The sequence below is a fragment of the Perca fluviatilis genome, chromosome 13 (assembly GCF_010015445.1).
Source record: "Perca fluviatilis chromosome 13, GENO_Pfluv_1.0, whole genome shotgun sequence".
In the NCBI taxonomy this organism is placed as follows: Eukaryota; Metazoa; Chordata; class Actinopteri; order Perciformes; family Percidae; genus Perca; species Perca fluviatilis.
Window position 1 is genome coordinate 21,823,700 of NC_053124.1, and position 22,936 is coordinate 21,846,635.

The following is a 22,936-nucleotide window of genomic DNA, read 5'->3' on the forward strand; positions in this document are numbered from 1 at the left end:
CAAACCAAAAATACATCGCTTCTTAATGCACCCAGTGGAACCAAGCCCATAAAATGTTGTGTGCATTGGCACTGCTGGGGTGAAAATACTCATCTCATTAGAGCTGTCTCACGTGGGCACTATGCTGACTGCAGGCTACCTCCCTGACTTCACTTTCCATTTTTCTTACATCCAACTGAGTGAGAAGGTAACATTTTAACTCTTCAGTGTTCATACTCATTATCAGGTGTGACTATTGACTTATTGTTAATCCTTATCAAGAATATAAACTGTTACTAAGTAGCACATATAATCTTTATACTTATGAAATTACTTTCTGTAGCCAACATTTAGCAACCATAACCACAGTATTTCTACCCCAAAAACTAGCACTGTCTTTATTGTAAAACTCAACTGATAGTTAATATTAAAGGGTTGGTGTCCTGAGCAGGGAATGAAGTCCCACTCATTCTGTGTGTGTTGTAATCTGTTCTTTGTTTTGATAGGCGGTCCGGCCACGTCTGTTTGTGGCCAGGAAAAAATTTGGTATTTTACGTATTGGGGATGGTCTGTGAGAGCCATGTGGAGGCTCTCACAGACCTTTTTTTTTGTAGTTCGAGTACAGCCCTTTTAAGTAAAGACTTCAGTAAGCAATGATTTGATAATCTGCAGGTCAGATTATATCCAGACATGTTGTTTAAAACTGGAAATGAGTAAAGGAAAGTACAGTAAATAAGTACATTTATTCAAGTACTGTATTTGAAATACTTGACCTATACTTGAGTATTTCTACTTAATGCCTGCTTATACTGCCACGCATTTTCACAGTAAACATTGCACAATTAGTAATTTTCTATTTGATAATAATAACACATGTTGATAGCACTTTTGTACTTTTACTTATGGGTTGGGTTAAAACAGGGCTAAATTTGATTGAAGATGTCTAGGTTTCATATAACCACCATTTTTAACGTGTAATTATGACCTTCGCATTGAAATTTAGCCATTTAAATTAGCTTTGTTTTTTATCTAAATGTTGTTTATACATCTTTTGACATGAAAATGACCACATTAATCCTTGTTTGCATAACTTAAACAGTTTGTAGTGTACTTAGTTAATGAACAGTCTAAATAAAGTGAGAGCAGAGAATTTAGACCTAAGATGGGTCAACAGCTAATGGTTGAATACTTTGACATGTAGTGGGGAGGAGGAGAAAGTAAACCCTCTTGTGGAATACCTTTTATGAACAATCGACTGATTTTAACTGTCAGGCTGGAATAATGTCCTCAGACCAATAGAGTGGCTGCTTACCCAGTGGTCACACCTGAGGGGAAATGTCCACTTAACGTCCACTTGTGTTGAGGCTTTAGTTAAAACAGCGTGGGAGTCTCTCCGACATGCCATTCTCGGTTTTACACAGGAGCAGCTGTGGTGGTCTTAAGCTGTTGGATTTATTCTTTGTCTGTCTTGTCTTGCGTGTTTATTCACCGTGCCAAGCAAATTGCTTTTTTGTGTCCGTTCCTCAGAATAGGAGGATGTATCTGAAATCTCAAATAATGTATAACAAAAAAAACTTATATAATCATGTAATGTATAATTAAAAGGCATAACGGCTTCAAATTAAGACTCCTAACACCCTTCATGCATAGCCGTCCTGGATTATCCTTGTTTGTTTATCATAATTTTAGTAAGCCCAATTGAGTTGCACTGAATTGCAACATTCTCCAGAGGAGCAAGTAAGGACGAGTTAGTTGTGTAAGATATAAATGTTCCAAAAAACTTCAGTTGTGTATCATGAGATTTAAATTGTATGTTTATAATTACTTAAATAAAAGAGAGTTATCATTTTTGTAGTTGCAGCAAATTACAGCACATCTGCAGGTATGCTTCATACACATTTCTGCAGTTTCTAGGACATACTTCTTTTCGTAAAATTTTTTAGTCAAAGGTTTTTCATATGATTTCTTGTAGCTCTATAATGGTGAGGAAAATAACCTGCATCTAAAATAATCTGTGTCTGTATAAGGCTGCATGATGATGTTAACCTGGCAGATTCAGCACATGACATTCAAGTCATAACTGCTCAGACATGATGTTTATTTTTGCACTCATTCTGATTCCATCATTGGAATGAGTTGGAATTCACAGTGCAAGTGACATTGATAAAACTTAATTGATTTCCCCGGGTTGGAGAGTAAGTAAAATTCCTCAGTAACTAAACGTATGCCTTTGTCAATGCTTGCAGGTTCCTGAGTCAAAATTTGTTTAAAGGAACCTCATGACTGAAGTTATGTAATACTAAGGAATAATAATAAGGAAGTAATGTAGCTTTCCTTGGTGTGTTGGATGCATTTTATCCTAATATCCTCTTAACAGTTAAGCAATAAATCAGTGTAAAGTAGTACTGTAGCCAGTACTGTAGCCACTATAAAGAGCAACCAGTCATTGTTGACTTATTGTTTAAGAGGTCTGTGTTCCTCGGGTCGGACACCTTGTGTCCACTTAACCTTGTGACCGTGGCGGCCCAGGCTGGTTATATGGCGGTCTGTAAAGTGAGTGAATGTGGCTTGGCGGGATTAATCAAGCCTAACAACACATCTGTAGGTAGGCTCACTGGAAGGAGTGAGCATCAATCACCGTCTGGAGCATCTCTCTCCCTCTTTTCTCTCTCTCTCTCTCTCTCTCTCTCTCTCTCTCTCTCTCTCTCTCTGCTTCTCGTCAGCTGTATCGACCAGCGCTTTGGGACCTTGGTAATTAAAAGGCATTGATCGGCCTCAGCCGCAAGATGTCTGGGAGCTTTCATGCAGCAGAGCACACTGGGACCCTAAGAGAGAACAGGTGCGCATGCACATGGGTGTTAGCATTTAAATATGTGTTTCAACATGAATGAAATTAGTGTGTTGTGAAAATGTTGAATGTAGATTTTGAATTAACGTGTTTTCATCCAATTGCCTCGTATAATATCTCTGGCTGTCTTCAGTCTTTTTGGTTACACTTTACTTGAAGGCATCTACATAAGAGTGACATGACACTGTCATGAACGTTTCATAAACATTATAAACAAGTCATAAACATTTATGACATAACGCTTCTGTCATTAAATGTCATTCGGTTTTGGTCATGACAAGTTAGAATTAGGGTTAGGGTTAGGGGTCATGTGTCATGACAGTGTCATGTGTTCATTATGGTGCCATGTCACTCGTATGTAGATACCTTCAAGTAAAGTATTACCGTCTTTTTTAAGGCTAATTCATAGGCTTCTTTCTGGGTCATTTGTATGCTTTGCAGTGATTGCATATTTTTAGCTTACATTTCACCACCAAGTTACAGAGCCGTGTGAGGCCTAATGGGCCTCCAGTGAGGTTCAGTTGAATTACCCATCTGGTAAAATATCTGAGGCCTGGGAGAAAGCTCTAGGTCAGCGTGCTCTTATTGAATCAGAATTGCGGGGAGAAAAAAACAACAACAGCTGATTGATTTTAGGCATTCGCAAACCCTGAGGCTCATCTTTCCCATGGACACACACACAATCTTCACACACATTCTCTCTCTTCTTTCATTCCATCTGAGTGAACACAGTAAATCTAAGTGCTGCTAGATTGCTAGCGCTGCACATTTTTCGACCTCAGAGAGAAAGAGAGTCAGCCTGTCAAACAGGGGCCTTGGCTGCGCTGAATAAGGACCAGCACACTACTATAAATACACCCCTGATTCTTTACTCAGTCTGGCACACTGACTGAGTGACACAGTGAGGGCCACACTCATTCCCTGTGCTTGATTGACACATAGTTGCGTGAAAATATGTCTCTAATTTCTGTTTATTTCTTTAGTATATATTTTCCCTTTTGGTGTAATATACTGCAGTGGCCTTTGATTTGATGTCTGTGACTGAGTTATGCTTGTCTGAGCACCCATCTCCCCTGCCTCTGTCCCTCATAAATCTGATGAATTACCCCATATGCCCCCCTCTTTCCTCCATTAACCCTCCCCTCCTCTTCCTCCCATCTCACCCCCCGCCCCCCGTCTTCTCTCCTTCCTGAACGAGTGATCAATTAAGGCCCTGTCCAGCTCTCACTGCGCGTCAGCACTTTCTCTCCCCCTCTTATCCCCTCTCTCTGTCATTTTTTTCTTTTCTTTTTGGGTGTCAGGCCAGCCACTGTCAACACAGAGAGATCGGGAGCAGACCAAAGGTGGTAGAAAAAAGAATCCTTTATTTTCAGGATGAGAAATGCTCTGTACAGATGTGAGTGTTCAGGTGTCAGTATGTGCTGGAAGGAGAACATCCTTCTACAAACCTCCCGGCAGGAAGTTTACTTTCCGCCTGCTAGGAGACTTGACTTTAGAGAGAAAGAGAGAGGAGACAGAAGATGAAGAGAGGTATAGAGATACATTATTTGTACAACTGTCTCTACACTCTGTAGCCATTCACAGTGAGATAATACATGTGTATAGCCACTAGAGATACTGGTCAGGAAGGGTATAGGTCAGGAATGTAGTAGACATATGTTGTCCTATTGGATCTTAAAGCAAACATTGATAGATTTCCTATAAGAATCAGGCTGCCAAAATTATATATTTTTTCTTATTATCATCAAATCCCAGTAAAATACCAAAACCAACAACACATTAAACAAGTGTTGTCTGTGTAGCCAAAGCCTGATATAGCTTATTCCTCTGTGCCATAGACCTCCATTGTTTAAAAAAAATAAAAACACATGAAAGAGACACAATTCTGTACTGGGTAAAATGTTCCTTCAGCACAATAAAAATTGGCACTTGTGTTTATTTAAAATCAATCCTACAAACACCGCCCTGCTGGCATAAATACTCACTGGAGCACCAAATGTGTATTAATCCCGCAACTGAAAATAGTCCCCAAACAAATGCACTATTTACTCTTGTTTGACAAATGTTTGATAAAAGCTATAGTGCAGATGTTTTAGAAAATTACTTATATGTTTGTGAACTGTTTTTAAAAAGTCTTCATTAGGAACTAATGGGCATGAGTCTGTGTGCCATATGTTTACATCCACACGTTTTTATGCAAATTAAGTGATATAGAATAAAAATTGCCTTATGGAAAATTCGATTGATTTTCATGGATATCGACTCAAAGTTTATAGGCTCCGTTCGGTCTCATCGGATTTTCTCTTGATCGATATACGGCTTATGCGATAAACGCTGATGGAAACGTTATTTGCCGAATAAATAATGAAATGCGAATAAGTTTTAGGTAATTTTATGGTTAAACAGACGCACCTGTCCGAGTCAAAAGTGGTGAAGACCGCACGCCCAATGCGCACTGCCGGGAGTGCCGACGCAAATGTCCCTTATCATGGAACGATCGTCTACTACAGCCTGTAGGAATACGAATGATAGCCAGCCCTTTCTATTGACAAAATTCCTGCAGCCTTCAGCAGGGGGTATAATCGGGACATGAGTCCCGTCTATTGCGCCATACACCTTTGGCACAAGGTGCGCTCTATTACGCAGCGAGATGTCATATGCGCCTTCCACTCCAGGTAGGTATATAGCCTACCTTCGCATCATCCTTGTTCGTATGGCATTGCACACGGTGTAAACACACGGTGGTCTTGATGACCCAAACGTTTCGCCTACCACTCAGTACTCTGCGCATGTAGCCAGTTTGTAGAGCGCAATTTAATTTAATTTAATTTAATTAGTTTATTTGTCAGGGACAATGTACAAAATACATTAATCTTACAAAAATATGTTTTGTACCAGAGTTAGCTAATGCTAGTTTCCATCTGCAATCCCCGGGCAGGTGCACACAATATTAAAACATTATATGGCGATACGATGCTCGGTTGGAACCGGAGGGCAATGGCTTATCTGGGTCAAGGGACGGGCCAGTAAAATAACAGGTTAAATCCGAAAATGCTTCAACCAAACGGTTTCCGTGAAGTGTCTCTAAACCCCAATCTTCCAGAACTGTTTGGAGCGCTGTCGTACCCACACCACAGGCCGCCTCCGTTGTCGTCAGGCATTTACGTGCATCTGCATCGTCATAGCAATGTGTTGATAGTGTAGTTTTCTTATTATAGCTTGATATGTCGCTATCAGCTGGCACATAAGCACTATTGCAACTTCTGCAATTATTACTCATATGTAGGTAGATGGCGCAATCTAGTTTGTCTAGCAAAACTTTGTTCGCAAACGTTTGCTTGAATGTTGTGCGATTCAGTGTGAAAATGAATGGAAACACCATAAAATGTCTCAAATCAATTCGATATACCAATTTGACCGCAAAACAGCATGCAACGTCATTATGCACAGGTTTTTATTTGCTTTAAAGCCGTTGGATGGAAACACACTTTCACCAGCTTTATTCGCATTAGTTTTTGTTATCGAACAATTCAATTGACAAGTGGATGGAAACTTAGCTAGTGTGGGAAAGTATTAAGATACAGAAGAAACGTATTGTAGGATTAGGTTTTTTTCATGGGATTTATTGACAATATAAAAAAAATAGAGTAACTTCTTATTCTTTGAAGGGTTGTTTGGTTACTACACTCAAACTGAGGGATAACTTCTTTATGTCTCGACTTATAGTTTGAATGTATGGTCGAATAGTGAGCTCAGCTTGCTTTGCTCAATTCACGGGTATCTGCCACTCAAATGCAAAGTGCAAAACATACTTTATCCAGTGTTTAATGCTGAAACATTTGTTTTTACCAGTAGTGTTATGTGTGTGGTCTACAGTATGTAGCTGGGCACCTATATGTGCCTAATGCAGTGCTTTCACAAATACAGAATTTGCTTTTTACTTTTTTTTTTAGAAACTATTTTTCCTTACATTTTTACATTTATTATCAGTGGTTGTGCACAATAGCTGTATCCACATGAAAACTAATATTGAAGAGAATGTGACAGTATCGCGGAATCAGTTAAGCAATTACCTGTGCTGAATTGTACAGGAATTGTACACTTTTAGGTAGATTTCTGTTGATCTAGACATTTTGAATGGCTCGTCTTTTTCTCATAACCTTGGGCTGTGTCCAAAATCACTCACTTATTAACTCTTTCACTATTCTCTTTGTAATAGTGCCACTAGTTACATGCCACAGACATTCTACTGTGGGTTAGTTTTAAGGAACTCTATAGCAGTAAAAAACGGAAATGATTTTGACCACAGCCAAAGTAAGAAGAAAAAGGTAGATTGGAAGTTTGATGTAATCTAAATGCATCTAATTTCTTTGTGAATTGTTAATTGCATATTACAACTTGACAGCCATCCTTGGAAAACTTTAACAGTTGAACCCATTTAAACATCCATGAATTGAGCTAAGCTAGGCTAACCTTGCATTCAACACACATTCATACAGCTAGCAGAAACACAATAAAGTCAAATTCCCTCAAACCCACCAACTAGCCTAATTAAAGACAATTTTTTGTTTATTGGTTACCATTTTTGACAAATGCTCTGTAGATGAAGGCTGTACTTTGAATTTAAACCATTTAAATCATCACTTTTTTTCAACTGGACCCAAATTCATGAAAATACAGCTCTATTAAAATCTCATCTTTCATTTTAGAAAGATGTGAAATCCCCCATGAAGCTATAAACCCCTAAAGGGATCTGACATACATTTGATGGGATGTTGCTTCTCCATATAAGTTTGGGGATTTTTAATGATCTTTTTCCCCTTCTCCCTTTTTTTGTGCCTCTCATGTTCTTTTGAAGACCTGACCTCCCATTTCAGTTATTAAACCTTTAATATGAAATCCAATAAGATCCATTGGTCTATTAGGACCTGCCAGATACAGTTAGGTAACTGCTTCATGAGTTATTATTGGCTCAAGCCTCCACTGTGGTGCAGCTACTGGCCATTGTGTCGCTGATGACCGGTTAATTCAGTATCCCGGTCCTGATAAGCACTGCACACTGTGCCCGCTGCTGAGGAGCTTTTGATCTCTGCTGATTGTTGCAGATTGGCAATCGTCTCAAAGAGATAAGACCTTGAAATTTTAAAGTGGTTTGCGAGCACAGAGGGTACTTCATCTTTTTAAAGCTTATTAGTCTTAACGATTATCCAAGGTCTTTTAATTTGACGCTCATTAGATGGATGTGATCAAATAATAAATGAGATCCTCTTCTGTTCCTCTCCACTTCCTGATCTGCGGTCCACTTTTGTATATCTGAGCATCAAGCTGCTTACTCCGTCTAACTATGCCAATGTCACAAGGGATAAAGTCTCATCCTTTCACTGCCGCTCTTTGTTGTCTTTAAAAAGTCTCTTTCTCCTTTCCCTGCCCTCTCCTCACATCACTTTAAGTGATGCAGTCCGTTCTTAACATGTGGGAATGAAGGACTGTCTTTTCTCCTCAAGAAAATAAAACAGCCAAATGTCTGTCTTATCTATCTGTGTCTATCTATCTTATATATGTCTCTTTTCCCATCTTACCATCTCAGTCTCTTCCTTGCTTTAATAGCGTTCTTACTTGAGGTTGCATTAGACTTAAAATCTCTTTCTTTTTCTCTTTTTGACTCTTTCCCCTAATTTTGGGAGGAAAGTCTTTGAATTAACCACAAGAATCCATTTCACCTTGTTAAGAATCTGATAAAGCACCCTGCTCGCCCTAATCTCATTTTAAATTCACTCTGCGCTCCCTTCCTCATCTGTTTTCTTCTTATATTTCAGTCACAAAACAAAATGTATTGCAAAGAAAACCATTTATGTTTTTGTTTCTATTTCCAAGTTCCTTGCAATCACGAATCACAGAGCCTACAGTCTGCTGGAAATTGTGTTTCCTTGGATCCAGTCCTACTCCATCCTTCATCCTATATTTAATTCCCCTCATCCTCTCCTTCACTTTTCTCCTCCTCTTTTTGCCTCTTTGCTTTTAAACGAAGTCCTTTGAAACAGCCTCCACAAAGTTGGGGGCAGACATCAGGATAGAAATGGTGCATATGATGTTGAAAACGCTGAAAGCCACTAGACACAGACGATCAATTACAGCACCCGCAAATTTCCACTGGTCGGCCATACTCTCGGCCTCGTCCTGCTCCCGGAAACGGTCTGCCATGTAACGCACCTCCTCCAAGATGGCCTGAAGCTGGGGGTCTCCTATCCCCGCAGTTGAGCACCCTCCAAGCCCTCCGGGTCCACCTCCAAAGCCCCCACCACTGGAGACAGTGCTGGGGCAGCCTACAGTATCCATATTGGGGGTAGGAGGTGGTGGGGAGCTGCAGAACTGAGATGGGAGGTGCGGAGGTGGGCTTCCTGCTACCCGTGGAGGCCCTGTGGAGATGTTATTCCTCTGGAGAGGCTCTGAGAGCATTGAAGGGTCCTCCATGCTCTGGTAGCCCATGTAAAGAAGGTTCCCATTGTTGTTAGCGCTGGACTGGGCGTGGAGGTGAGGATGCCCTGCATGGAGGGGCCCTGTTTGGAGAGGAGCCAGGTTCTGTGGGTGCAACGGATGGAGGGTGGGGTCCGGAGGGTTTGGGATGCTCCCGCTATGGGAGCCCGAGGAGCAGCGCCGCAAGTGGGGGGCACAAGGGGGCCGCTCCGGGTCGTCATTCTCTCCTGGCCGCTTCATACGCAAGAACCACGCTACCCACTGCAGCAAGACGAGCTGCACCTGTAGAGAGAAAAAGAGAGACACTGAGATATGTAAAGAGGAGAGTGGAGGATTGGAAGTAGCAGAGCGAAAGAGCAATAAAGCATACAAGGAATCAAAAAAGAAAATAATAAGAAAGCTGTCAAGCATTGAAAACCACCTTCACATCTTGACCTTCACATAACACCAGTTAAACTGGGTGAATAGCCTCATTTGTCATGGATTGATGTTGGTGCTGTTTCCAACCTTGCATCTTGTTCAAAATGCAGCTGCACTTCTGTATAAGTAGAAGTATGAGATCCTCGCCAGGGATGCCTAGTTAAAAAGCCTGAGGCAAAGAAGAATTTTAGCATTAACTGTATTTTCCAACAGAGAGGATACTAACAAAGATAGCATTCCATTTAAAACTGTGGAGTTATTGAGATTAACTTGCAGATTACAGTGTAATGAGCCTCCATAATGTCTCAGTAAACTGAAGCATTAAGATTGGCTGCTCGCAAGTTAGTACGACTTTAAAGCTTGTTCTATTCTACTCTTGTTCCTCTACTCTTCCACAACATATAAAAACAAAACTCCCTTGGAAAGAGACTACATGTCCCCTGAAAGGGCATATTGGCCTAGCAGCATCCAGATGGGTGTATGGCATCAAATGAGAAGCTAATGTCCAGATGACGGCTCAATTAGTCTCCACCGAGTGTGTTTACTGGCCAGGTAACAGTCCCTGTTGCTGCTGCTGTTGATGTTGTTTTTGTCTAGGCTGCAATTATGAACTGTGCTGGTTCGATGCACTCATCTGAACCGCATCCATTAGCTTGTTAATTGGCCGTCGGACTGTCTGAACAGGCTATTCATCAACAGAACATCCTTCAATGTGTCGATATATGCAGCATATGATCTGCATCTCATGCAACCAAGCTATTTGTACATATATCGATAAATGTAGACCTGTCAATTTTTAAAATGACAAACAATGCCATACTATATTTCATTTGTTGATTAGTATTACAGAAAATGTTCTTCTTTGGCAAGACCAGCCATTCTCTTCAAATGTCTTTATTTTAGAATGTTTTTTTCCCATATTTCACATTTTTGATATGTTCACATTCGAACAAAACTTTTGTAAAAAGACTTCATGCATTTTTTAAGAATTAAACAGAAGGCAGGAAAAATAAGAAAGAATGAGTCAAATTGAATCCGCCTACATATTCAGAGTGCTTTGAAACACACTCCTGTTGAAGTCTGTGGCGAGGCATTTGATGAACACGCTCAGGCAAACTGACACTGTCGGATGAGTCATAGCCGAGGAAGTCAGAGAATAAAAAGAGAAAGGAAACTGGCAGAGGAGCACAGGTAGCACTGACAGATGGATGAAATGTTACTAAAAATGGTAGAGCATGATACAAATGATGATGTGAAATAGAGATTAATAATAAGAATGTATCATATCTGAAATAGGGAGACCAACCATTTACAGGATTTAACAAGTTGCAAAGCATGATGTAAATAACTGATAATGCACTGCAGCTTACGCTGAAGAGTTGGAGCTCAGCCTTACCCATTTTGGCATGTTTCCTCCATTTGGATCATGGTGATGATACTGCAGAACCACCACTGTGGCGATGACTGACATCCCAACGATGATCATTATGCTGGCAAAGTACTGGCCTGGGTGGAGTAGAGAATGGAACATTTCAGTTTTGAGTAATTTTGCACATTGTAATTTTCATACTGGCCTATCGACAGCCGCATTGGCCATAGCAGGTTCTTGTTTGGCACACAGATCAATAAAGTTCTCTTTATTGGGAAAAAACAAAGACAAAAGCTACACAGTTATAATAAAAACACATGTTCATTTTCTGTTTCTTTTTTAAATATCTTCATGCCAAACAGGGACCTTCAACCCACATTAATGCCTGCTAGTAACAACATTGTTTTTGTAAAATCAACAAACAGATTATGACTGCGTCAAGGTAGTTATTTTTAATTGAAAGAATTATGCTGAAAGCAGCACTCTGGTGATTATGACAGTACATCATTTTTTTTCTAAAGTTTTTAATGACCAGGATTTGTGTCTTTAGGCAAAGATGGCCATTCATCTGTCTCTGGCTGCAATCTTAGCTCACTAAATATAATATTCAGCAGTGTGCCTGCAATCAATTTAGCCAATCAAATTTTAAGGTGAGCAGATGGCTAAAGTTATTTCTTATGGGCTTTTTTTCTCCAGTATCACTATGTAGTAATATGTTGTAATTGTGTTTGTTTTTCTTTATTTTGTGTAGTTTTTACTCATTCAAAGATGAGAGTCTTGGGATAGAGGGTGTGATACCCTGGACAGATTGTAAAGACCTCTGTGACACCTGGAATTTTTAGCCATGCTAGCAGGCTATCATCAATGACAATGTTGGTCGGTTCAGAATGAAATATCTCAACAGCTATTGGATGAATTGCCATGAAATGTTGTACACACATTCATGATCCCTAACAGATGAATCGTTCTGACTTTAATGATCCCCTGACTTTTTCTGTCAGCAACAATTGCCATTAAATTTGGTACAAACATTCAAGTCCCCCTCAGGATGAAATTGTAATAACTTTGGAACTTTTCATTTAGAACCATCATCAGGTCAAAGTCTCAATTCATCCAGTATTTTGGCTTATGATTTATGTTTATATTTATGATTTATAAAAGCTGCAAAACTAATGACATTTCCGATGACATTCAATCCGCCTCAGCTGTACTTTGTGTTTAGAGGTAATTAGCACGTTATCATGCCAACACACAACAACTACCAGAGCTCAACCAGAAGCTAGTTCTTACTGTACACCACTGGAAATTACTACTGACACTCAAATATTAATTGTCACTTTCAGATTGAAGCTTGCAGTATTTCTAATGAGTAAAACATGTTGATTTCATATTGACAATCATTAATTGTTGTAGCAATGCGTTTTAATTGGATGTCATAATTCCAGTTACTGTAAACAACCATGTGAACCACTCGTGAAAACATAAAAGCACACACAAACACTTCTGTTACATACCTATAAGAGGGACAGAGTCCGATGTGGCTGGCATGATCTCTGCGACCAGCAACATGAAAACAGTTAGAGACAGCAAGACGGTGATACCTGCAGGTAGGTAGGTAGGTAGGTAGGTAGGTAGATAGATAGATAGATAGATAGATAGATAGATAGATAGATAGATAGATAGATAGATAGATAGATAGATAGATAGATAGATAGATAGATAGATAGATAGATAGATAGATAGATAGATAGATAGATAGATAGATAGATAGATAGATAGATAGATAGATAGATAGATAGATAGATAGATAGATAGATAGATGAGTAGAGGTACTTACATTAATGTGTTTTTGGTATTTTGATAAATGGTCACACTCTGGATGAGATCACATTCGATTTATGTAAATGACCAACTAATGCTCACACAGTGAATTACTTTTTGACATTCTGTACCTCTACAGCAAAAATACATTTTTATTAAATTATCCCAAATCGCCTGTGTGCACGTGAACACACACCTCACGCGCTCCTGCACTGAAACTCATCTCCATCTCCATTTATCCACCTCCACACTATCTATCTCACTTCTCCAACAGACAGAATTTAAGGAGTGCTTTGTTGGCATAACTGTCCCCATACAGAAGCATTCAATTAAACTCTGATGCCGAGAGATAAAATATGAATCCCCTTAAAGGATATTAAGAAAATTAAAATTCTTGTTTTATGTTACTTTCTTTCTCAGAAACAACAATTATTCTTTTTAAAAGCATGCACCTCTCAGGAGGCCCAGCCATTTGGTCCCTGTGTCTCCTCCATCAAGTGGAGTGACAGAGTATTTTCCTGGAAGGCAGTGTGTAAGCTCTCTCCCCCTAATCAATTCACTAGTCTTAATTACATCAATAGGTTAATTGGCCGTGTGTGTAAGGCTTGGCATTATTTTCTGTCAAGAAATGCTGCGTAATGCATCCTGTATTGAGGTTAAAAGCATGCTTTGACAATGCTGCCGTGGCTCCCCTCTGAGTTCCCTCCCACTCAGTCAGGAGTCAAATAGTATTTACAAAAAAGCATAAGCATTTATCTATTTTTTATTATTAATATTGTTTTGGTGTGTTTGGTGATTGATCTGACTGGTACAAAGCCAGTGCAGTAATGTGATGTCAGAAATAGGGCTTATTTTTATTCAATTAATCAGATTTTTTTCTCAATTAATTAATTGATTCTTTTTTACTATAAGATGTATAAAAAAGTGAGAAATGCCATTTTAATTTCAAAGAGCATACAAAAAACGATTTAACTTTTCAGCTCTTGTCAGAAAGGTCAGATAGTCTAGAGTCTGTTTGTCTGATGTGGTGAACATTATCCATCTTGTGCTCTCAACAGGTTGAAACAGAAATTAAAATGTATTTGCAACTGGTGCCACTGCTTCCTCTGTCTCTCTTTTCCAGTCTATTTTAATGTGATTTGGTTGTCTCCCACCTTTCCCTCCTCATCAGTCCTCCCTCTCTCTTTTGTGCTGTTCTGTCTCATTCTTTTCAAATTCTTCTCTGTCTGCGTTTCCTTTTCGCTACCTCCCCACAGCCATCCGTCTCTGTTCTTCCTTGCATTTCTCATCTTTCTATTTCATCCTGTACCTTTACATTCACACCTTGGAGCTTGAGAGCACCCAAGTTGAGAAAGAGATTTGATTTGGTCATGGACACTTTATTGGTAGGTTGGACGTTGAGGGAAGGGAGTGTGGTGGCCTTTTCAATGTAGATTTTCTAGCTGGTCCTTGATGTAAATCTATTAACATTAAACACGCTGCACAACTCTTCTGTACATCATTTTTTATTCACCTCACCTAACTTCTGTCCAAGGTTGTTTTCACTTTTACAGAATACCATATTTCTAATTGACTACAGAAAATTGTGTTGCATGAATGCATATCCATCCTTTCTCATAAAACATTTGTAAAGTAGATTTCTTTTGATTTTGCATTGTTTATGTCCATGTTTACTAGCTCGCAGTCTTTTCTGCCTTTGTTGGCATTTTACCACCACATGTAGATCAGTGAAATAGTGTGGTACCATTGGCAGGAATGTGTATCGCATCACTTACGTGTTGTACATATTCGTTTGGTGAATCGTGCTCATACATGAGCGCAAACAAAACAGAAACCATTTTTTTTTTAATTCATTGTGCTGCTATTGGTCAAAAACTCCATAGGGTACCTTTAAGATTAAATATATGGACCATGGAAACAACCTCAGACACCACCATAATGACGGCAAGATAGATGAAAACAATGTCCAACATGTTTGTAATTGTGATGGACTCACATTGAAGCTCACACATGTCTGCACCTCGCTGTTTGCGCATTCCTCAAATTTAAAACCGAGACGTAAAACTAACAAGCCCTCTATTCCCATTTCTTGTGTCCTTTTGCCCCATTACAACTGACTTTTGTCCATCATTGATCTTTTTGATCCACTCACCCAGTGAGATCTTCTCCCCAGAGTCAGCTGGTAGCACAAAGATGAGCAGGGTCATCGAAGACAGCAACACGCAGGGGATAAGCAGGTTCAGTGCATAGTAGAGCGTCCGCCGCCGTATTGTCACAACAAATGTCACATCTGGGTAAGGCTCCTTACAACAGTCGTAGAAGGCCTCGTTTCTGCTGCCGGGAACTCCTGGAAGAACAGGGACAGAGAGAAAGTGACTCTATTGCTCTGCGACTGGATGATTTTGAAGATACAATGCAAAGGTTTCACCTTACTCACCAACTAAGTCCCACTCTCCATTGGGCATGTATGCTGAGGTGTCAGCATCGTTCATCTGGAGGTCCAGCAGCCAGCCATCATACGTCCAAGAGCCGAATTTCAGCTCACACTTCTGGATGTCAAAAGGGAACCAGCGAACATCCACGTTGCATGTGCTCATAAAGATTCCTGAGAAAAAGACAAAAGAACAGGAGGCAGAGGGTTAACGCTCCACAATCAAATGACAACATTGACCCCTGCAGTTTCATGTACAGAGGTGACAAGGGAAAGATTACCAGGAGGACCGCTTGTTGTGCAGAAAACCTATTCTGAATATCTACTTGCTTGTCAAAAAGAATCATTTATTTATTTCATATCTACCCAACTCCAAGGACTGAGTTCTGAACTCAACCACCGCCTTACATTTTTATATAGACATGGTGTGGAATTTGCTGCATCACAACCAAGAGTGCACACTGTCGTAGGTTTTTTTTTATTAACATTGTGCAAGTCTATAGAGAGTTTACTATTTTGAAATTGAGATTGAGGCTGGAGAAGTGAAAGCAAAGACTAGATGAAAAACAACCTCCCATCAAAGAAATGTGTATAAAAAAAAACTTGGCAGCAGAATTGTCACCTGCCGGTTTTAGATATTCTGCTCTGCGAACAAACATTATTTCTGCGCTGTCTGCACACCCAGCTGTTAGCTAAACCTTGGCCATAGAAGGAAATAACCACAGTGACACTGAAAAATGAGATTGTGTACCGTGCCCTAATCAGATTACCACTTTTATTATGCAAAATAAATGCACTGCCATGCGCTCGCATGAATATGCATAGACACACGCAAGCACAAAATCATAAAAACATACTTCCACGCTGGTGTCCACCCCCAAACGAAGAATTACAATGATCCTTGCAGTGGTCGCTGGAAAACTCCAACCCTTAAGTAATTACTGAAATAAACGAATCAAGCCTTGTTGAGACGTTCAAATGCACACAGAACCAAAATGCCAATGAAGCCTTACAGCTCTCAAAGACATTCATTATGAGGCTGCCGACATGCAAATCAGCCTTCAGAGTGGAATGCAAGCAGAGTTTGGAGCAGGTTGAAGGCTGGTTTCAAAGCAGGGGATCACAAAAATGACATCAAATTAAGTAGTAGCTATAAATTCTTCTTTTTATACACACCTACTGGCTCTTTCAAATCCAGCTACTGACACCAAGTTCTTGCCATTGCTTCATGGGGATGATGTCTTTATAATTACTCCCGTTATGAACTTCTGAGACAATAAACCTTAAATGATGCTGATCAGATAAAAGTTCTGTCTGCCTTTGCAGTTCACTGAACTACACACCTTCATGCACAGTATATTTTTGTACCCTGCCTCTCACAGATATCCAGTAACCTTGAAGCAACGCTCACAAACATGACACCTGGAATTTTTTGCAGCTTAGAATAATCTCTCCCTCTCTCACGCAGCACATCTCCCAAAATAAAATTCCATCATTCTGAAAATCGCTTCCCAAGAAGGCATTACAGGCCTGGAGACAAACTTTTTCCCATTTGCAAATGTCATCCAATCAAGATATGAGCTAGAAACCTGTTACGCCTTATCTCCTGTTATACCAATAAACCCAAACATAACACCTTTACCTCTGCAGCTATGAGAGGCTTTCTGCAAATGATGTGCAGCAGACACGTGAGATCCACTTCCTTTGAATTTGTTACCGTGTGTCAAGCTCCTGCTCCATGCCTGCCACCCACAGACCTGTTGTCTTTTATTTACCGACAATACCAGCCCAAAAAGACCTCAGGAATTGCAACCAGGCTTGTGTTTGGAAGTCAAACAAGCTGTTTTGCTGCTTATTCTTTTTCCATTTACTCCATCTCTCCCTGCTCTTTTTCGCACGGTGTTTTGGTGTGAAACCTCTCCTCCTTATTCTACTAAAGCAGAGCACTGTCTTTTTATTCTTTCCCTAATTGGCTCTGATTCAAATCACTGCATTAAGGAGCTGTATTTACATTCAGCATCAGCCTATTAATAAACATGGGCGCTAAATAGAATTGATATGGGTGGCTTTCTGAGCTCGCAGTCCTCGGCTTTTACTTCAGAAGGCCATTTAAACTCAACCTCCTCTAACTCTTGGGATTTGATCTCAACCCGCTGTAATCTGGTGTATAAAGAAGCGACTGAGAAAATACAAAGTAAAGACCCGTGGAAACCCAGGGGAGCCGTTACTTTCACACTTGCATGGGTCTCGCATTTGGGTTAAGACAGGAAACGGAGGAAGCGAGCGTCTCCTATTTATAGGTGTTACTCACAGCGCTGGGAATCTGTAACCAGTGAGTAACCAGGGATGCTTTTTTTATACTAATAAAATATTAATGTCAAATATACAAACAGGAGAGACATGCAGAGATTGCAGAATGAGATGCTGCCGTCGCACCTGAAAGAGATGAGGAAGTAATAGGAAAGGGATAAAGAATAGTGAGAGCCAGAATTAATGAAAAATTAAAGAGGAGACGCTCACCTGGAGGCAGATACTCAGCATAGCCACTGGAGTTCACCAGAACATTGGTCTTAAAGGTAGAGTCAAAGTCGTCATCTGCACTGAGGAAGGACAGGGGAGGACGTGACACTACTTGTTGTAATAACAATGTGTGTGTATGAGGGGTGTGTTAAGGTGTTTATGCGTGTTTTACCTGTTGTAGAGCAGGATGTCTGGTGTCCAGACCTGATCTGTGGTGAAGCGGAGGTTTTTCACTCCGGGATGTTCGCTCTGGTTCCATTGGAGATAGTGGTCGAACCAACTCTTAAACACACAAACACAGATACAGTTAGAGCTGGGCAATATATCGATATTATATCGATATCGTGATATGAGACTAGATAACGTCTTACATTTTGTATATCGTAATATGGCAAAAGTGTTGTCTTTTCCTGGTTTTAAAGGCTGCATTACAGTAAAGTGATGTCATTTTTTGAACTTACCATACTGTTGTAAATGTTCTATTATTTGCCTTTACCCACTTAGTCATTGTATCCACATTACTGATGATTATTTATCAAAAATCTCATTGTGTAAATATTTTGTGAAAGCACCAATAGTCAACCCTACAATATCGTTGATCGTGATATTTGATTTTCTCCATATCGCCCATCCCTAGATACAGTCTGTATCCCAATGGACTACAGTACAGGCAAGCTGCTTTATCTCCAATCCCATCAGTTAAGATGTAATAGAATTCAAACAGATCATACATATAAATTAAATAATTCAATGTCAAAAAGGTGAGCTATTTCCAAAAAACAACTTCACTTTCTAATAAATTTTAGGATGAGAGTGTAAGTCATAACTGTAATTTACAAGGTAAAGACCATGTAATCTAGTTCAGATAAAAATCACCTGAACATATAATACCAGCAAATTAATTATTACATCCTTACCATCCGTAGCCAAATGTTAGAGGTGAGCACCTGGTTCTTCTCATCCTGCAAAACATTTAAAGCATTTTTAGCACATTTATCATTTGCTTGGTAAATCACATGGCATAGAGAAGATTATTTTGGATCCTTATTGAAGATTCACAAAATTCACAGATATTGAAAAAAAGGCCCCCTGTTATTATTAATAATAATGATAATCTCACAGTTACAGGCATACATATATATACAAGGCCTAACTCGGCACCAAATGATGATTGAATTTCAGGCTCATTTCCATTAACAAAACCAAACTACAGGCTGCAAATCCTTTTTGTTCTAAAAGAAAAAAGCTTCATCACGCATATTAAAAAAAACATCATATATTTTAAAATTAGACAGCCCAATGAATGATGAGAATCGGGTTGAAACCAACTGCGTCTGTAGACACCTACCACATCCATGATCTGTATCAAACTGAGGGAGAAGACAACGGTGAGAGGGTGGGAGTCGTTGCCCACCGGCCGCTCCATCCGGTTGTAGTCCTTCAGGAGGTTCTTCAGCAGGGTCCTCTGGTGAGGACCCTGCATCGACACTGGAGAGGCCGAAAAATATGACATTCAAATCTGTGAAAACAAGCCACACTCCACACTCTAATAATACCTCTGTATGTTAAAGTTTAGGTCACATAATGATTATTGTCTGTGTTTCCTGTGAAGTGAATAAAAATGAGGAAAACCAACAACAAAAATTTCACTAAGGAATCAAATGAGAGTTTTGGGGTGGGAATATAGTCAGGCATGGACAGACGCTGAAAAAAGAAGAACAAATGTTGCTGATCAATTCAGAATGTTTAGCCCTCAGGACCTTAAATTCCCTTATCTATAAATACCCAAAGAACAAGACTAAAAAGAAAAACGATGGAGGAAAGATAGAAAGGGGATTTAATGATGAAATTAGCAGAAATTAAACATGATCTTCTTATCAACATTAGTCACAGTTATCTTGACTTTTATGGTTTTGAAAAATGAAATATGGAGGAGAGGTCCAGCTCCTCAGTCAGATTTAAACATTTAACATTAATATCAGAAGATACAGACCGAAATTGACAAACACCAGAAAGATTCAGAGAGAGCATGCAGAACAGTCAGGAAACAAAAAGTAATCTAATAAGAAATAGCAGGAAATCTTATATGGGCATGATTGACACTAATGTATAATTAGGTTTGTTTGAAATGCTCAGACGAAATACACCGTTGAATATATTTGTGCACTCATTGAATGGACTTGGAGGGAGTGTAAGCAGACTGTACTGTTAACCACAAATGTGCAGACCAATTTAAAAAAGGATGTAAAGGATGTTGTGTTACAATAGCTGTAGTATAACTAGCTTCTCCTATGTTCCCTGGTACATCAGTGGTCCATCACAACACAGTCAAACTTCATCCTCTTACATTTTATTTAATATTCTTGTTGAGGTCCCGAGTTTTCTAAATTTACCATTTATACCACGTGTCAAACTCAAGAACCGCAGGCCAAATCCGGCCCCTCGCAAATTTTGATCCAGCCCGCATATCAATGTATGTTCACAGTAGATTTTGGCCCGACTAGATGTGAGCCAAACCAAAAAGACAGGAAACTGTTTTACAGATTGCAGTTGTGCAACACTCAAAGCATAATTTGGCAGATTTGCCAACTTTGAGGCTTAGAAATTGCCATAAAACCAGAGAGTTTACATATTCAGGCTGTGAAACAGGTTGTTGTAAATAAAAATGTATCTTTGATTTGCTAAACTCTATGATGGCTAAGCTATGATGGCTGAGCTTTAGGGCTTTATGTCAACCAAACTGTTAGTGAGAAAGCTATATGAGACACAAATGATACAGTCAAAGGTATTATTCAACTTTTCGGTTAAAAAAAAACATGTCAAACATGTCTGGCACTTTATGTGATTCTCATTTTCCGGTGTGGCCCTTAGTGAAGTTGAGCTCGACACCCCTGATTTATACCATGCTGAAGTACAGGGAATTATTATAAAATGATGCTCAAAACATCTAGGATTTCTCCAGTCAGTGCAATAGCGAAGCAAGCAAAGAATTGGGTCAAAGATTCAAAGATTTCGCTCAGTCAGTCTAAAGTGCTAGAAAAGCAGATACATACATAGAGTGAGAAATTGAACGGTGTGTCTTTTGTCTCTCACTTTGAAGCTTATATATGGGGATGTCAGGGTTCAGGGGGCTTTAGTGCTAAGAACATAACAGGTTTAAGCGCCAGCGGAGCAGCGGCAGTGTTCATGCAAAATTCAGTCAGCAGCAGTATAGTCTGAAACTTTTCTGTCCTCTTCTCTTTGCTGGACTTTCTGGTACAAACCCTTCCTCTTGAAAACACAAACAAACAGAAAAGCGTTTCACTGCTGGTACTTCTGCCTGCTGGGAATATTCACCCACTCTCCTCAGCTCTGTCATCAACTGTCAGCCTTTATATTCACTTCTGCTGCTAGGAGCCCTGTCAGCTCAGCTGCAGTAACGCGTCCACATCACAACGGGGGAGGCAAGGAGAGCCGATCTATATGTGCAATTCAATTAATCTGTGACCTGTTTTCTGTTGGGGTAAGATCCTCTGTCATGGACACAAATTTGGAAAGAGTCTTGTGGAATGAGGGAAGAAAAGCTATGAAATCCTATGAATGCTCAGATTCTTCTACACACTGTTTCTGTCATCTGCCTCGCTACACAAAATCAATCTGCCTGTTTAAACATCTCATGTAGAGGCATTCAACCCCTAAGACAACTCAGCATGTAATTCCAGAAAAAATAAGAACACAGTTATGAAAAATCTGCAAACAGGTGAGCCAGATTCTCACTTTTTTTCTCCCTTTGAATTGTATTTATTCCGGCATATACTTCCCAGATCAAGCATCAACAAAACCGACTCCAATTAAACTCCCGATAAAATCACACTTTGAGACTTAAGTGCCGCTGCTGCAATTCTGATCCCCGAAAACAAAAAGAAAGACAGAGACAGAGGCGCTCAAGCTTACCGTGGATCAAAGCAGAGAATCCAGAGAGGAGCAGAGCCAACGAGTGCCACATCCTGGTGGTAAGGAGCAGGAGAAAAGAGGAGGAAGAAAAAAGGAGAAGCTCCGGATGTTAAAGCAGGAGGAGGAGGGAGGAGAGGGAGGACAGACTCAGGAAGCTGCTGGAAATCCCCCGGTCTGCATCCAGTCGGCATCAGAGGGAAGGAGTGTGAGCGTGTGCTGGAAGAGATGGGAGCTGAGAGAGGGAGTGCAAGAAGAGGAGGAGAGGAGATGGTGACTGTGGGCTCTCTCTCTGTCTCCTTGTCTCTCTGGGAGGTGGGACTAAAATGGAGAGCACAAGAGAGAAGAATAACAGTGATGGGAATGAAAGAGGTTGAAGATAAAACAGGAGGTGGAGGAGGGAGAGGTTTTAATTGCCATGAGTTGACCTTTTTAAAGACAATTGAAACAGATGATGTGCACACTTTAAAACACTAATGGAGAATTGATAAGGTAAAGTGTGATATGGAAAAGGAACCCAGACAGAAAAAGTGGAAGAGTAGCTCATAGACAAAAAAGAAGGGGAGCCTTTAAATACAGAGAAGTGGGGAATATTTTAGATATGCTTTTGCCTCTTAGTGCCTGTTTTTGTGCAGTAAAATTGTAAAAGATGAATTACTGTTTCAAACCTTATTCATTTATACATGTCTTTCATTCCCTTTCCTATTGTGTGTGTGTGTGTGTGTGTGTGTGTGTGTGTGTGTGTGTGTGTGTGTGTGTGTGTGTGTGTGTGTGTGTGTGTGTTTTATGGCTGATTAACATAGCACAACATGTATCAAAACGTATGGTATATACATATGATAACACCCCACAGTGGTTACAGTCACGCACTGCTAGACTGGAACTGTGAGTGTCTGAGAGAGTGTGTGTGTGTGTGTGTGTGTGTGTGTGTGTGTGTGTGTGTGTGTGTGTGTGTGTGTGTGTGTGTGTGTGTGTGTGTGTGTGTGTGTGTGTGTGTATGTGTGTGTGTGCTTCCCTATTCAGCAGAGGTTAGCTTTGAATCATAGGGGCAGATGGACCCCAGTTTAATTGCGAAAGTGCTGGGCATTGCAGGAGGGCATTGGGAATGTGCATAGTTAAACTCTAATTCTCATTTGTCCTCACG

The 22,936-nt window shown here is 40.0% G+C and overlaps 1 protein-coding gene across 2 annotated transcripts; it reads right to left on the reverse strand.

Annotated features, from left to right (window-relative positions):
• Nucleotides 1-4,171: 4,171 nt before the first annotated feature.
• Nucleotides 4,172-22,516, reverse strand: chrna11 (cholinergic receptor, nicotinic, alpha 11). 2 transcript variants are annotated; one of them, XM_039820987.1, is made up of 10 exons: nucleotides 21,796-22,516; nucleotides 19,211-19,350; nucleotides 18,780-18,824; nucleotides 18,035-18,144; nucleotides 17,863-17,942; nucleotides 15,349-15,516; nucleotides 15,064-15,258; nucleotides 12,605-12,691; nucleotides 11,118-11,227; nucleotides 4,172-9,583 (listed from the first exon to the last, which is right to left on the reverse strand). In XM_039820987.1, the coding sequence occupies exons 1-10, from the start codon at nucleotides 21,845-21,847 to the stop codon at nucleotides 8,846-8,848; spliced, it is 1,725 nt and encodes a 574-aa protein (XP_039676921.1). In that variant the 5' UTR covers nucleotides 21,848-22,516; the 3' UTR covers nucleotides 4,172-8,845. The 2 variants fall into 2 exon arrangements, with proteins under 2 accessions (XP_039676921.1, XP_039676922.1); XM_039820988.1 differs by having other exon boundaries at nucleotides 19,211-19,381; nucleotides 21,796-21,833.
• Between the last annotated feature and the right edge of the window lie 420 nt (nucleotides 22,517-22,936).

Coding starts and splice junctions, on each gene's coding strand:
- chrna11 (XM_039820987.1), bottom strand. CDS start 21,847: ATGTGGCACTCGTTGGCTCTGCTCCTCTCTGGATTCTCTGCTTTGATC. Junction 18,145..18,779: donor CTAACATTTGGCTACGGATG/GTAAGGATGTAA, acceptor TGTGTGTTTAAG/AGTTGGTTCGACCACTATCT. Junction 9,584..11,117: donor GAGGAAACATGCCAAAATGG/GTAAGGCTGAGC, acceptor TTCTCTCTACAG/GTGCAGCTCGTCTTGCTGCA.